At 36.8% G+C, this 17,125-nt stretch overlaps 1 protein-coding gene across 4 annotated transcripts in view; it reads right to left on the bottom strand.

Moving 5' to 3' along the window:
* SMG1 (SMG1 nonsense mediated mRNA decay associated PI3K related kinase) overlaps positions 1–17,125 on the bottom strand; it is a 139,888-nt gene that overhangs the window by 49,691 nt on the left and 73,072 nt on the right. For all 4 annotated transcript variants that reach the window (XM_045047987.1, XM_023246641.2, XM_023246642.2 and 1 more), the window contains 17 exons: positions 15,681–15,806; positions 15,196–15,268; positions 14,197–14,294; positions 11,784–11,957; positions 9,861–10,085; positions 8,573–8,674; positions 7,456–7,725; positions 5,732–5,862; positions 5,432–5,593; positions 4,844–4,962; positions 4,031–4,118; positions 3,836–3,937; positions 3,219–3,359; positions 2,444–2,643; positions 1,601–1,797; positions 1,284–1,445; positions 384–538 (listed from right to left, as the gene is read on the bottom strand). In XM_045047987.1, coding sequence (XP_044903922.1) covers positions 384–538; positions 1,284–1,445; positions 1,601–1,797; positions 2,444–2,643; positions 3,219–3,359; positions 3,836–3,937; positions 4,031–4,118; positions 4,844–4,962; positions 5,432–5,593; positions 5,732–5,862; positions 7,456–7,725; positions 8,573–8,674; positions 9,861–10,085; positions 11,784–11,957; positions 14,197–14,294; positions 15,196–15,268; positions 15,681–15,806 — 2,525 coding nt within the window. The remainder of the gene's footprint in view (positions 1–383; positions 539–1,283; positions 1,446–1,600; positions 1,798–2,443; positions 2,644–3,218; positions 3,360–3,835; positions 3,938–4,030; positions 4,119–4,843; positions 4,963–5,431; positions 5,594–5,731; positions 5,863–7,455; positions 7,726–8,572; positions 8,675–9,860; positions 10,086–11,783; positions 11,958–14,196; positions 14,295–15,195; positions 15,269–15,680; positions 15,807–17,125) is intronic.

The following is a 17,125-nucleotide window of genomic DNA, read 5'->3' as shown; positions in this document are numbered from 1 at the left end:
AAACGGACATAAATATACACAGTCTGCTGCAATACATATTCATTTACCTAGAGAATGAGTGCACAAGGCTAATGAGCAAGCCCTCTAGCCATGAAGGACAGTTTGTACCAGACTCTGACAAGAAAGGTTATCAATTATGACGCAAGTAATTGGCAGATCTTATTTTAAGGAGGATTTCTTACTAATCTGTAAGTAAGAAAGGCATCTAAGTTTTGCTGTTAAAGAACAGACTAAAGATGACTCCTAGTAAAGTGATTCACAGCGAGTTTCAATTGCTGAAATTGAACAAAGCTGTTTTAACATTTAACTACAATGTTATCCAGGAATACAGAGGGTTTAAATGTAAAGATATCCCATTACCTATTTCCTACCTTCCAACTTACCTCCCTTCTGCCTGCTGGGCCACTGAATTAATCCAGAGAAGATTCTTGCCAGCAATGGAGGATGACCAGACAGCAATTCCCTGTATGGCTTCAGGACAATGCAGCTCACACAGAGCTTCTACCACCATCATGATGGTTACTTCCAATTCATTCCCCTGGAAGTTCATTCAGAACAATTAACCACAGACCTCAATACCATTAAAATTCAAGCATCTACTAAATTTACAACCATTGTTCACAACCGAAGCCCATTTAAAAGCACGTGTATTTAACAATTATTTTTACAACATTACATTATTAGCTTAGAATTCTTGAAATTTCACATATACTGTGGCTACAAAAGGTAACTGACACAAGCTTAACAGCAGATGGTGTCAGGCTTTACAAAGTAAAAAAAAGTTACCCAAATTTAAACTGTGCTATCTGTAGGAGTAACATATGCAGTAAATATAAAGCAAAAGTCAAATATAAATAACCATGAACTAAAGTATGATTAATTTTATGTCTGAATATTGCCTACTGCTATTATCGAATTAAGAAACATTTGTTATTTTTGGATTCCAATTGTTTATTGAACCCATTTATAAACGAGCACTCTTCCCATTCATTATAACATTATTATATACACTTCTGCATACATTAAAAAACTACTACCTGCACTCTCCTGTACATTATAGTTACTAAAAATGATTACGAGAACTATTTCTTCTACAAGTTTCTTAGAACTACCTTTAAAGTTCCAAGCCCTTAAACATTTGACATGTTCTAAGCACAAAATATGAATAGTGACTTGGAACAGAAATTTTAACTTATTTCATTCATAGATTAAATCACAACCAAGGAATTAAACTCAACTTTTTCTAATCAACAGATTTAAAATTAACTCCAGATACACTTTACCTGAGATAGATTTGTCTTCATTTCTGTAAGCAAGTCAAAGCCATGCCTCACTGTCACAGCAGGCTGGCCTGCCAACAACCCAACCCTCATAATGGAGAGTCGGATCCGCGTCAGCCAGTCTTGACAAGTTTGGCGATTGGTATAGAAAAAAGTCCTAATGACCTTTAGAATAAAGAAAAAGAAGAGCTCACGGTTGGTTAAAATTTTAGGTACAGACGTCTCAAATACACAAGACTACTGGGATTTCAGCTCTGCACACACTGCCAGGCTTGACCATGAAACTGCTACAAAGCAACACTCAACCCACTGGAACCAACCTTGGGAGGTGACGTTAATGCGTTAGCGCACCCCTCATATGCATTATACATTAACTTCTCCAGATTTTCCAGATACTGCAGAAGAAGAACAAGTCTAAGCTGGTTGCTACTGTGGCCTTCATCATTGTCTGCAGTTGTCCATTGACTAACATCTTGATCGGGGTTTAACGTGTGAGCCGCGAGACTTCTAATGATACCTTAAAGCAAAGACAGAATTCCATATTTAAAAGACATCTCTAAAGATTCTAGAAGTTAGAGATAATTTCACAAATTCCTATTTGTCAAGCATCCTCTCTAACCTACCATTTAAAAACAAAATTCACAACATTAAAGGTCTTTTATTTTAGGGGGAAAAACGTTTTAACACAAATCCCCTAGTTTTTTTAACAAAAAAAGACATCCATGCTGTTGTCAACACAATTATTCAATGAAAGGTTATTTTAGCAAATATTATCTGAAAGACTGATCAATTATTGAGGAATAAAAAAAGCATATAACCTCAAATCTCTGAACAAAGATAAGAAACCCTTTTGTTTTTAAAGGCTATTTATTTTGAGAGAGAGAGAGAGAGAGAGAGAGAGAGAGAGAGAGAGAGCGCGAGCGAGCACACGCAAGTGGGAAGGGCAGAAAGAGAGGGAGAGAGAGAATCCAAAGTAGGCTCCACGCTACAAGTACAGAGTGCAAAGAGGGGCCTGGTCCCACAAACCATGAGATCATGACCAGATCCGCTATCAAGCCTATGACACTTAACTGACTGAGCCACCCAGGAGCCCCCATCATTTCTTAACATAGGGTTTAAAGGTACTTCTATCACCAAGTTTGAAAAAGCACAAAGCCACTTACCTTCAATTGTCTGGAACGTATCCTGAGCTCTGCCCAGTGGGGTTCTCAACTTAGAAAGCACAGTGAACTGTGCTGCTTCCCAAATAGCCCACTGCCAAAGGACGGCATCTGTCTTTAGAAGATTTCGGGGAATTGTTGATTGGTCACGCTTATCCAGTCTCTGGCAGCTATAGAACAATCTTTCTAACCAATTGTCCTTCCTGGGAAAAGTAGTTTCATATTTAACAGACAATGACAACTTCATTAAATAAAAAAAAATAAAAAATAAAAAAATTTGCAAGGGGAACAGGCGTAGGGGACTACAATTTTTCCTAGTTCAAAAGGCAAAACCCTTAACACTGAGAAGCATTATATCCCTACCTTTCATGCTGAGGAGGTCTTTTACAGTTAAAACAGGATGGGGTACGATGTGGAAGGATTATTACGGTAAATGGCCCATGAGAATTTGGCTATCAGGATAAAACATTCACTGCAACTCAGCACCTGCAGAATGACTATGTCCCCAGGCCTCTCCTCAAGCATTAATGACTCAGTCAGAATAGTTAACTGTCAAACATATTTCATCACTCAATTTTAAAGCCCATTTTTGTTTCTTCAGATGCTATCTTCGAAGCAATTCTTCCTACTGCTGGAAACTAAAATAACCCATTTGAGAAGATATCACTTTCTATTCTGCCACTCCTGACATATTCTCTCCAAAAATGGGTGTAGGGTCAAGATATTCAAGGACATTTAAGTTGCTTTTCCCAGATGAAAGAGTCAAAGAAAATCTTACCCTGTTCTATGAGAATTCCCATATAAAATAAAACTAATAACATCAGAGAAATCTTGTGGGTGGAATGTGTTACTCGGTGCTTTACTCATGTGACTTCTTAATGCTAAAGAAATTTCTTGAATTTCTGTGTGATTGTTATTGCTGTAGACAGAAAATAAAGTCACTGTTACACAAAATGTTTTAGTGAACAGGCTAGTTCATACTGTAAACGGGCTATTTCCTTGCCAACTAAATGCAGAAGTAAAAAAATAAAACAGACTTCAAAACAGACACTGAAATATTACAGTTTCAAAATCAACCTAGTAAAAAATAAAGATTACAGTTGAGTTTTTCAAGTAACTCAACTACTAAGAAACACATTTTGGCACCCTATTATATAAATTATTCGGTACTTATTACCATAAGCTTCTAAGTTTATAAAAAATATTAAACTTTGTTTCTTTCTTCTAGACCTGGACAATTTGATCCTTTGACATGTCTTCAGTCACTGAGAAGTGCCACACAAGATGTGACACTGATTCACTAATAGGCAATTTGTCGTTTCTTAAACTGAAGGACTACTAGGCAGTTAAAACATAGTGGGAAGGGATGTGTTTGTTCTAACACAACTGTTATACCTCAAGACAACATCTAAAGGAATTGACTTCAACAGCTTTCCAAATGCTTGTCGAATGCGAGTTCCACTGTGGACAAGCTGAACACGGCAAACATCAACACACCTACAAAAAAACCAAACAGGTAACAGAAAGAAGTGCAGCAACAGTTCCAAGGTACTAGGACCAGGGTCAGAAGATAGAAGCTTTAGTCCATACCGCTGTAGAAGATCATCTGGCAAGGAAGACGACAAAGCATGTAGACTGCTGCAGGCTTGCAGACAGATATTCATGTCTTCAACAAGAGCTATTAACAGGAATTAAAAGATACTTTCAGTTTGCCACAAGAAATCACATGCCATTACATCATAACTTCCTGAACACACTCACTCGTTCAACAAATAGTGAGCACCCACACTACGGACTAGGCACTGCTCCTGCCTAGAACCATCACTGGCAGTAACAGCTGGGAAAACGATACGTTCAATAAAACCCACTTAAAGTTACTAGTCTTCACCCAAACCTTTTTCTGAAGGAAATTTCAAAAGTATATGGAATGTATAAATATTTTTGTAAGATTAAAAATGTGACAACCACTTAAAAACAATTTATTTTTCATGTATTAAGAATACCAAAATTTGGGGCACCTGGCTGGCTCAGTCGGTTAAGGTTCCGACTTTGGCTCAGGTCATGATCTCACAGTTTGTGTGTTCAAGCCCTGCGTCAGGCTCTGTGCTGACAGCTTGGGGCCGAGAGTCTCCTTCCAATTCTATGTCTCTCTCGCTCTCTGTCCCTCCCTGCCCACATGCACGCATGCACACACTGCCTCTCTCTCTCTCTCTCTCTCTCTCTCAAAAATAAACAAACATTAAAAAAAATAACAAAAGCTAAGACAGATTATGCATCTGCCCCGAGATGGGAATTATACATTTCATGTTATGAAAATGTTCAAGTGACTATCTTTCTCTCATTTTACTAAAGACCCCTTTCAAGTGTAGATTAACAAAATCTTTAAAAATCACAGAATCTTACTGTTGGCTAAAAGGCCTTTACAAAATTTATGGAAAGATGGAAGAGAGAATAAAGGTGCATATGTTTCAGACTTCTTCATTAAAACAGCCACTTCCAAAGCCCACGTCATTAACAGTTTCCTGAAACACAAAATATACAACTGATTTTACATTAAAGAGAAAGAGAGAAAGAGAGAAAGAGAGAAAGAAAAGCTTTAAAATAATCTATTCTTCTTACATTGGTTTGCTTTTGGCTTTTTAACTATCTCAAGCAACAGAAAACAAAAATTCAAACTATAGAAATTCCTTTGTCAAAAAGTTGAATGCCTTTTAAGAAAATCTCCCCAAACCAGAAGGTGTAGCACAGAATATAAAAAATCTGTATAGGTACATTCTTCTACACAACTGCAGGCAGGGAGGTTTCATTCAATTCTTTCAGGAAAGAACAAGAAATCCTGGATTAAATAATAAAGCTGTATTTTCAAGTGTGTCGTAACGAAGAGGCTGCTCTACCCCACTGCCTTAAGGCTGGATTTCTTATCCTCAAATTATGTAGCTAAGTTAATGAAAGTTAAGAACACCTCATATTATGAAATTAGCACTTAGTTACCTTGTGTCCTGGTTAAGATTATCTTTCTTAAGCAATATTCCCAGGAGATTTAATATAATTGAGAAATGTTTTTTTGTAGCTGTAGTTACAGTACTAATCACAGCTCCATCAAACAAAGACGGGGACGAAGAACTAAGACTACTAGATATAAAGTGATCGTGCCTGGAAGACAAAAGAAAAATCATCTTTCATCTCTCATTTTTTTAAAAAAAGCAGTTCCAAAGTCAACACTTTCAAGTGCCCATCTTCCCTCATAAAAATTAAAAAGAAATTATTTTAAGTATCCGTACAGCACAGTACCTGGTACAATGAGAATACAACGTGTAGAGCACTGCATACTGAATGGCAGGGAAGTGAACAGCCAAGTCACCGTGCACAATCATCAGATTCTTACTCAGGAGGGCAAAGACAGTTGGAGACAGTGCCCACATCTGATGACGTAAAAAGAGAGTAAATGTTTGTTTTCTCCAAGACACGCTGTCCTTCAAAATATGTGCACACATTTTTAAAGTCTAAAACCACAGATTTAAATCCAGAAACAATCTAGTGCATTAAACCTGGGGTCAGCATTCACTTTTTGTGAAGAAAGTAAGTATTTTAGACTTTGCAGGTCAGGTGATACCTCTGTTACAATGGTCACCTCTTCAACTCTGCCAGGGCGGTGAGAAAACAGCCATGGACAAAAACATAAATCAGAGTGGCTGTTTCCAGAAAAGTTTCCTTACAGAAACTTTTTCTACATACCATATTTACTACATACCACATTTACTACAGTAAATATAGTATATATATACATACAATACTATGCTATTTTTATACATACTATAAATCCTTGAATTTAAGTGGGAATGTGAATTTAAGTGGGAATGTTAAGTGGTATGTGAATTAAATGTCAATGAACATTGTTTTTTAAAAAGAAAAACAAAAATAGGTATTGAGCTGTACTTGGCTCACGGGCCAAAGTCTACTAATTCCTGATCTAAACAAAGCACTCGGTCCCCTTTAGCATACTAGACTAGACTGCCTCTCCTCAATTTTCCATCTGCTGCAAATGGCAAGGTGCCCTGTCCAATGAGAAAAAAGGTACCTCCTAAGGTACCACTCTAAGCCTTTTCCATCTTTCCCTTTTCCTTCCACGGCCAACATACTCCATTCCACCTGACTGTCCCTTCCCCATACTGTTTCCAGAGTGCAAGACAAAAACCTCCTCAAATCTATATACAGTAAGAAGTGCTCAACAATGAAAGGTTAGGGTCCGAGTAGAGTTTACTGTCTCCTTCCAACATCTGCCGTAAGGAGCAGTGAAAAGAGGAGCTACACGCGGAGCGACACAAGGCAATCTGGTCACGAGAGCATGCAAGTATAAACATCCAATGTTGGCTTTTCCCTCTCTTCCCTCTTAGGAAACTTTATCTCTTAATTATATCCTATTATTTTTTATTAGAAGCAATGTTTTTCAATCCCTCAAGGTCTAACAGAAGGGGAAAATATACATATCAGCAATAATTATAAAAAAAGCAAGGTCACTTCAAATTTCTTAAAGGAAAGTTATCTTTATTCTTTTCCCCAAAAGAAAGAATATATGAGTATTCCTAGAGAAAAGTAGGCAGTCAAAAAGTTAAACCATCTGTAAGCACTAGCTTTAGTGAACAGAAGGAGTAAAGCAGGGAAGAAGGAGCTGTGTATTAAAAGAACTACAGAAATTTGAGCTGTAGAAAATGTTGACAAATTTTTTATAGGTAAGCTAGAGTCAACAGAAATTCATAAAAGACATTTTCCTAAAAATAAAACAAATGTGAAAAAAATCTTTTCAAAGGCTGTCAAGGAAAGGAAGAAGAAAACGAAATCTAACGACAAGAAAATATTCCTGTCAATTTTAATTATCCAGGCATGTCCTAAATATGGCACTTTGTTCTACACTGACTCCAGAGACACACCGACATGATAACAGTAAATGAAATAAACATGCAATGACAAGAGACTTAAATGAGATTAAAACAAAGCCACTACAAGTAAAGACTCACCCCAATTAGCGAGTTTTTGGCATTTCCAATTGTAGTCAGGGCACTGAGGTCAAATATAACTACAAATTTGGCATTGTCTACATTGAATACATGATTTTTAAAAGCCTCGTGTTTTATTTCAGAACAGGCATCAGGAAGTTGTAGACTATGTAGCAGATTGTTTAGGGCACAAGTCATTTCCCCCAGAATTAATTTATAGGCAGTCTCCAAAACAGGAATGTTCTTCAGGCTAAGCACTGCTTGATAAACAGCATGGGCTACTGCAACAACCTTCAAAAGAGAATGCAGGAGAGTGATAACTAAATGGAAAATAAAATTACTAGCTGCCTAATGTGATGATACAAATCAATTTGAAGACCAAGAAATTCACTTTCCAGAACATCAGAGACCTTAATTTCTTTAAAAATCCAACCTTAAGGAACCTACATGCATCAAAAAGTTTATAAAAATTTTCAGAGGCGCCTGGGTGGTTTAGTCAGTTAAGCGTCCAACTCTTGACTTCAGCTCAGAGGGTGGGCTCCCGCCCTGTGTCGGGCTCTGCGCTGATGGTGCAGAGCCAGCTTGGGATTCTCTCTCTCTCTCTCTCTCTCTCTCTCTGCCCTTCCCCAAACATACGTGCATGGCATGCGCTCATGCATGCTCTCTCAAACTAAATAAATTTTAAACATTTTCAAAACCTTATTAGAGAGAAAGGGTCCTCTAAATTAAGAGTTCATAAAAGTATCAAAACACACACAAAAAGAGCAATTTGTTAAAATTGGTTTTTCAACAACTACTTGGAAAATCTGTTGCGGTTCTGACTGGGAGTCAGCTGAAAAGCTAATAGTTAAATTTATGACATACACAGTACTTCTGAACTTATAACTTTAAAAAGATAGCTGCTTGTTTTATGAAATTTTAATAAAACTTGATAAAAACAAATTACGGAAATATGAAAAAAATAGCTGCCCATCAGTCTGACAATCAACAAATACTAAGTTAAAGGCATCATTGTAATCATTGTATTTTAAATCCAGTATTTAGTTCACTCAATTTCATTTATGTAGCCTAATAGGCAACTTAGGTCAACTCTTCAATGACCTAAGTTACCAGAAGTTCTTATCAGGTCATCACTTACCTCCTTTTCTTTATGATAACGCAAAAATAGTAGTTTAGATGATGGTATAAACAGTTTTTCTACAAATGACGATGGCAGTTTTGTATTTATCTGTTCAACAATCTAAAAGAATAAAACAAAAAGAAGTGAGCTATCAAGACACAAAAGGACAAGAAACCATTTTTAAATGCAAAATGCTAACAGAAAGAAGCCAATCTGAAACAGCTACACACTGATTCCAATGATAAGACCTCGTGGAAAAGGCTAAACTATGTATACAGTAAAAATATCAGTGGTTACCAGGATTCGGGAGGGATGAATTGGTAGAGTACAAGGGATCTGTAGGCAGGAAAACCATTTAGTATGATACTATAATGGTGGCATTATTCATTTGTCAAAACCTTAGAATGTATAATCCAAAGAGTGAACCCTAAGGTAAACTATGGACCTCACTTAATAACCTGTCAATTTGGTTCATCAATTGTAATAAATGTATCACTAAACAAGATTAGTTAATAATGAGGGGAACTATTGTGGTAGAGAGTATGGGAACTCTGTACTTAACGCTCAATTTTTCTCTAAAACCTTAAAAACTATTCTGAAAAATATTAATTAAAAAAGTAATATATCTAAACTATATTTTAAGTCCTTAACATTGTAACATTTAAATGTTGAGACACTTAAATAGGATACATGTATCTACACTTAAATATGGGCATTTTTTTACATTGGCAATTGGCAGAAATATTCAGCAGAATATCAGCTACAATTTGCTTTAAAACAATTCAGTTGGGGATGGAAGCACAGCAAGGAAGACAGAGAGTCAGAGGCCTAGAGGAAACCAGATGGACCATGTGTTTCTAATTATAGAAATAATACAAAGATTCATTATGCTATTCTATTTTTTTAATACCCTTCAAAATGTCCATAATAAAAGACGGAGAGGAGGGGAAATATTTATGGTTAAGGAAAGAATAAACACTATAAAACAAGTTTGATTTGGGAAACAAAACAGAACAAGGTCTTTCAAAACAGCTATCAAGTACCGATACAGTATTTATCATGTGTACTCGATAGTCTTATGTGAAGGACAATGTTTCATCCAAAAAAAGAGAGACAGGGAAAAAAGCTATATTAAGATCAAACACTAAAAGTAAACAGATAACAGAGCAAAAGCAAACTAGATTATGTAAATACGACTAATTAACGCACTCTTAAAAGAACAACAACCAAGGCCTTCACTTCTACACTAATTTAAGGGCCTGAATGAACAAACATATTAAAAAGCAACAAACAAGAATTCACATACCAATGTGAGTAAATTCAAGACTGAGATGATATAATCTGTACCGCATGTCTGGCAATTCTCCAGTTGATCTAATCCATATGTAATGACCATGTCACAATGTATAGTCATGCTAGGATCCAAGCTGCCGAGCAAAACACCAACACACTCATTAGCAGCTGTCAACACAGCCTCAGAAAAAAACACTTGGTTTGCAGCCGTCACACATCTCATTACTCTGTACAGAACCTGCAAATGGGGAGAACAAGCAGCTTTTTAAAAAAATTCACATGCTTCCACAGAGTAAAAAAAAATAGTTTCTATTTAATGCAGTTTGAACTGAAAATTAACTGCCTGCCTTGTCAGTAGTCTCTTAATATTCTAGCTCTCAGTGGCTGAATAACAAGGGTATCTTTAGTAAAATACACACAATGATCTTGCCTAAAAAATTCTAAAGTACTACTGTGACAGAAAATGGAATTTGCCATCCTCTATTTCTTTCATACCCAATTTCTATCACCCTCCCTCCCCCACCTAAAGTGACCAAATGGCTGAAGCTCAGAATTTTTATATTCATGAAATACACCAGTACTGAGAACAGTAACAGTATTAACATGGGAATAAACCAGCCATGAAAGTAATCTTTCTCCATTAAAGCACTTAGGCTTTTGGTAATCAATCTTTTAAAACTAAACATCCTAGTCACCTTAGCTTATGAAAGTTCATGTACTGATGGCCTCTTTGGAAACAAAACTCTCATTCATAACATACAATACCTATTTGAGGATTATGAAAATCATGTAACTTCCAACCAAAAACCCCACTAAACAATAAGCATCACTATTAATGTACTAAATTTCTAATAAAAGTAAGTTAAGAAAAAGCCAACAAATTGACACAGTATATTTTTCTGTAATATTCAATAATCACTACATCCAGGCTTCAACCTATAGGTTAAAAAGGCCTAGAAGACCTTCATAAAAGACCTTCATAAAAGAATATATTAAATATATAACTACCCTGGGAAAGGACTGTTCTATCCTTTTGTTATATATCTGAGTTTATTGCCCTTATTTCAACACTAACAATCAAGCCTGAAGATATTAAATCATCTTGTTCAGGTTTAAACTATCAAAATGCTGGTTTTAATTATCTTCAAGATCTGACATTTCTGCTCAAATACACAATTAACTTACCAAAAATTACATATACAATTAATATCCTATTTTATCTAGCAACGTATTCAACAGAAGTAAATAAACATGAGAGTTTTATCCTAACAATAAAATTTTAATCATTTAACCTTTTATGACTACACCATGCATGTTTCTCCCTTCTTATTCAAGCACAGCCAGTGACAGTTTCCCTTCTCATTTCTATCAGACAGAGCCACTCCCTAGACTAATACAGTGCAGCTCACGTTTGGGGCTGGTGAAGAGGGGCAATCACACTGCCTCTTATAACTGATCTCACACTACTATGTATTTAACTTCTTATAACTTTATAACCTTTGATGTCAGGCTATCAAGTTGTTTCATTCTGCCATGCTCAGAAAAAATTACTTTTTGAGGATTTCTCTGTAATGTACTATTCTTATTATGCTGAAAAACTAAACTCAGTAGTTGAAAAGCAAAATTATTAATTTTATGAAAGATTTTAAAAGAATATTAAAAGAACAAGAATAATGCATTTATGAAGGATCTCATGAGATAAAACTTTGCACATTTTAAAATGCAGTGTAGCCTTCGTCTCATATGGGGGTGGGGAAAGAAGAGGGATACAACAGGATTCCCTACTTTCCTGGTGATTTAAGAAAGCAGCCACATATGTACCTACATACTAAATAAATGAAGAGTTAATAACACAGTTCACAAGTTAAAGAGAAACATTTACAATACACAACCATTTTATTTTTGAATGATACTTAAAAGTCCTAAAGACACTTACATCTGTTACATATGCCTCAGTAATTGGAGGACCTCTAATTGGGCTGAAGCGTTCCCCAATGCTCCTCACTACAGTACTGAACACCCGGAGAAGAGCTGCCAGCTTTGGTAAGGACACAGACGGAGGAGGAACATCTTCATCCACCGACTCCCCAGAGGCCACATGGCTGAGGTCCTAGATGTGAAATCACAGCACTCTTATTTAAGTAGGACATTGTTCAGGGCGCCTTGGTGGCTCAGTCAGTTGAGCATCCACCTTTGGCTCAGGTCGTGATCTCACAGTTCGTGGGTTTGAGCCCTGAGTTGGGCTCTGTGTTGACAGCTCAGAGCCTGGAGCCTGCTTTGGATTCTGTCTGTCTGTCTGTCTGTCTGTCTCTCTCTCTCTCGGCCCCTCTCCTGTTCATGCTCTGGCTCTCTCTCTCAAAAATAAACATTAAAAAAAAATGTTTTTTAAATGTTTAAAGTAGGACATTGTTCAAAAAAAAACCAAAAAACTCCCATTTTTAAAAGTTTATTTTAAAGGTTTATTCATTGAGACAGAAAGAGAGAGAATTCCAAGCAGGCTCTGCACTGTCAGCTCAGAACCTGACGTAGGGCTCAATCCCACAAACCATGAGATCATGACGTGAGCCAAAATCAAGAGTCAGACACCCAACTGACTGAGCCGCCCAGGTGCCCCAAAAAACTCCCAATTTTTAAGTCAATTAATTTTGTAATAGATTTTTACAAATAAAGTAATTTTAGCCTATCAGAAACCAGAAAAAGAAACATGAATCTAAATGTAAAAATGAATTTGACTTCTTGAATTAACAAGCCAATATTTAAATAAGCCAAAATAACTTCAACAGATTAAGGAAATAACTTCTCATACCAACTCAGATAGGTATTGAGGAAAAATTAATTCTAGTACATATACTCTGTTACATACAGGTATAAATGAAGCCAGAAACTTTTGCCATTCCAGAATTGGTTTCTGCCAAAATCTTACTCCAGGTATTCTTTGAGCCACTCAACTCAACAGTAAGTATCCCTACATGAACACCATGCACACAAAGAGCGAAGGGAAGTGAAGTGTTAAAAAATTATAAAATCTGGTTTACAAATCTAGTTAAGGAGAGAAGATATACTCAAAGAAAAAGATAGGCAAAAAATAGGATACTAGAACCCACATACACCTACATATAATTAGGCACCGAAATAATTGAAGGGAATGAGATCTTATAAATACCAGAGGGGGGTTGGGGGGGGAGAGAACTGTTACAAACTAAAATGGGCAGCTTCACTGATACAGATCAGCTTTAAAGGCAGGCCAGGAACAAAGATATTCTAAGTGTGGAGGCAAAGAAACACATACAAGCAAAATACTCCCTTCATTCTTCTCTGAAAGGCTCAAAATAGCAAAGACAAAGCTGAATCATTATGGGAGCCTCAAACACCACACAAGAATCATGGCAGTTCTGAGTAGAGAAGAAACACAGAGGTTCACACAGGACATGGCCGATTTAAGTCATGAGCAGTGGGCCAGGAAACCCAAGACCCAATAACAGAGACTTGAGCAGGACCCTTAAAGTGGACGCACTGCACTTATACAACTGCAGAGTGCTGAAGCCAAGGCTTATCCTCCAAAGCATGACCCAAGATCCTCAGTGTATGTGAAAGAAAAGTCTTTAGAGGCTTGTATACAATATCAATTCACTTTACTTTTAATACTTTTAGTAACAGAAAATAAAAATGAACTACAGAAAATGTCTTCAGAAAACTACTAGCAACCAGAATTATTTCAAGTTTTGCAAAATAAGTCCTGCTATTTTTCTTTCAGTCTTTCCGGTAATGCAGCTGGTAACTTAAAAACACCATGTAAGGGACACGTGGGTGGCTCTGTTGGCTGAGCATCTGACTCTTGATTTTGATTCAGGTCATGATCCCAGAGTTATGGGATCAAGCCCCACTTTGGGCTCCACACTGAGTATGAAGCCTGCTTGAGATCCTATCTCTCTCTCTCTCCCCTCTGCCCTTCTCCCTGGCTCACACTCTTTAAAAATTAAAAAACAAAAACACACATCTAAAAAAAAAAATTAAAATATTTTAACTGTCTTGTAATTTCTATTCAAACGTCAAGTGGTCTGAATTATTTTAAAAATAAATCTACGTGTGTCTGAATGGGTCAGTCGGTTGAGCATCTGACCTCTGATTTTGGCTCAGGTCACGATCTCACGGCTTGTGGATTCGAGCCCCTCACTCAGTCTTTGTACTGACAGTGTGGAGCGTGCTTGAGATTCTCTCTCTCTCTCTCTCAAAATAAATAAATAAACTTCAAAATCAATCAATAAATCAATCAATCTAGCACTGTTTAAGATTTCTGTCTTGTTCTTAACTGAAATCTTAGGAAATAACTCAGGTTTCTATATACTCACCTCAGCATATGCCTCCATATCCTCTAGAAACTGACCAAGAAGGGTGGTAGAAAATGCAAGATCAGCCACCCAAAATGGCTCTAAACTCTGCAACCATCCTAAGAAACATACAAAAATTTTGAAAAAGAAAAACAAAAAATCCAAGTTAAAAATAGTATCTTAAAAGCCTTGTTTTAAAAGTTAGGACTTTCAGGTTGTATATCCTTAAAAAATACCTTATTTCATAAAATTAGGACTGTTAACTGTTAAATAAGCTGATCATGATTACCAATGTCTTTTAACGCTGCAAAAATGAACAGTCTCCAGAAATTAAAATGTGTTATCTGCGTCCTTATTTTTCATATTGTCACTATACACGTGGCTTAGAGTAAAATGCCACAATCTACCACCAGCCTGGCTTTCTACTCCAGAGCCACAACCACCCACCAAAGGTGTCCACTCATCTCCCCAGTGGAAATGGGTCAGACCCACTCTCAGTGTCATATCCTATGTTCAGCAGGTTATGGCACCAATTAAGCTAAGAGAAAGAAACCATTAGCACCTGAAACAAGCCAAAATGTCCAAACGAATTGTGCTAGTCATTCATTTAACTCAAAACAAATGAAAAAATTTGTCTTTATCATTTAGAGTTCTCCAAACGGATCCAGAAAAACAGGTCACAAATATCCAGGATTTCATTCTACACTTAGGAGTACTGCCCCTGCAACACCACCTCCTACCAGCACCCACCCCAAGTGACTAGGGCGAAGTCCTTTCAATTTCTCACAGGTGCAATTACAACCTATCTCTACCCTCCCCTACGAACTACTAAGTACACAATCTTGCTTTGAAAGGACAGATTTTGCTAACAAGCAATGTTCATTTATAATAACCAAAATATTTCTGGGAAGCAATTCTTTTTCTTACATTAGGAAAGAAATACTATTAACAGCTGGACTCTGAGGAACCAGAGCTCCTTCCCACAATACTTAAATGATTGGTATATGCTGAATAACTTACCAGACACCTGCTGTGTAAGTGAAGGTTTCTGAGTATGATCTATATGCCATCCAACTAATATATCAACTGTATCCTGTGTGGAGACACAGAGAAAAGGGCTAATCATTTTAAGGTCTAACTGCTATCCCTCCTGTGGACCATTTCAGAATTTCAGAGTAAGCAATCCTAGCAAAAGTGTCTGTGTTCGACCTATTTGACATTATATAAACTTGGGGGGGGGGGGGCAGGGCAAGAGAATAATGGAACTTTGTTTATGACCTTGAGGAAGTATTTTTTTTCTTTAAATATTTTAAGGCATTAATGTCAGAAAGTACAGATAGTATTTACAAAAATAGTTATTACTGGACCATTCTATCCTAGACCCTCTAGTATCACTGATTACACTTTAACAATCAGAAGCTTTGTTTTCTCTGATTCCCAAGGTCCCTATACATACAACCAACCCTTCACATCATCACCTAAACAGAGAGGGTCAGGGAACTCACCCTAAAATTAGTGCTGAAAATATGAGGGTAACATCGAGCCACCAAAAGAATGCACTTGACACATTTGCAAAGTAATTCTGGTGTATCCACGTTTTCAAGAATGGACTGTAGGCTGGTCATTACAAGCTAAAAAATAAAAGTTTTAAATCATGAGTATTCAAAACACAGAGAAAACAAGCATACTGGGTTCATTATTTATTAGTAACTTTATCTAAAATTGACTATAGTACCAAAGAAAACAAAGTTCACAGTTTTAGCTCCAAATAAAGTTGAAAGCATTTCATTCCACTAAGATTAGGCTGAAAATAAGTACTGTTTCATCGTATTTAATGTCTCTTAAAATATTTCCTAAGTAACGTCCATTCACATTATTCCTAAGTGCTCTGCTTAATACCATGGACTTGATTATATTTCAAGTATAAAACTAAGATGTGCTTGGAAAACTTTTCCTTAAAGTACTACAATTACTCTCCAATTCAAAATCCATAGCAAATTTTATGTAATTTATGCTTTAAGATATTAGCACTTGGGGGCGCCTGGGTGGCGCAGTCGGTTAAGCGTCCGACTTCAGCCAGGTCACGATCTCGCAGTCCGTGAGTTCGAGCCCCGCGTCGGGCTCTGGGCTGATGGCTCGGAGCCTGGAGCCTGTTTCCGATTCTGTGTCTCCCTCTCTCTCTGCCCCTCCCCTGTTCATGCTCTGTCTCTCTCTGTCCCAAAAATAAATAAACGTTGAAAAAAAAAATTAAAAAAAAAAAAAGATATCAGCGCTTGCTTCAAATTTGAAAGACACAGAGATTAACATGGCCCCAACACATGAATGACAGACATGTGGGCTCATGTCACCACTATATACCGTTCTATTTTTTAAACAAATGTAAGGCAGACCACTGATACAATTATCTTGCAGCTGTCAGAAACCATTTTTTTTCCTAAAAAGAAAAGCTCTTCTTTACCAAAAAAAAAAAAAAAAAAAAAAAAAAAAAAATGAGGTTGCAACTATAGAAAAAATGCTAGAATTGGAAAAGCACCTAACATTTTGCAGTTAGAATCTATATGGGTAAAGAATACGAATGGGTGCCAAAATCACTGAGTGAAATATACTAAAAAAAAGGATATTCAGAAGGTGTCAAGGTATCATGCCCAAATTACTGACCAATTACAAAGGGAGAAAAACAAGCCTCCACAATGGGAAGACTCTGGTGGTCATCACCTCAACCAGGTGAACACTCTTTCCCTCTGACAGTAAGACAATCTGCAGTTATGTGCCTGCTGGTGGTGGGTTGCAAGAGTAAGGATGAACCCATGAAGGACTCATGACCAAAATGTTTAAAGTCAGGAAAGAGCAATCAAACACACAAAGTAGAACATTCCAAAAATAAGAACAAAAAGATGTAAGCCATTCTAATTGAGTGAGAGTACAGAGGCACGCTACCAAACAATACACG

Source organism: Felis catus, chromosome E3 (assembly GCF_018350175.1).
Source record: "Felis catus isolate Fca126 chromosome E3, F.catus_Fca126_mat1.0, whole genome shotgun sequence".
NCBI classification, from domain to species: domain Eukaryota; kingdom Metazoa; phylum Chordata; class Mammalia; order Carnivora; family Felidae; genus Felis; species Felis catus.
This window is presented reverse-complemented; position numbering and strand designations above follow the sequence as displayed.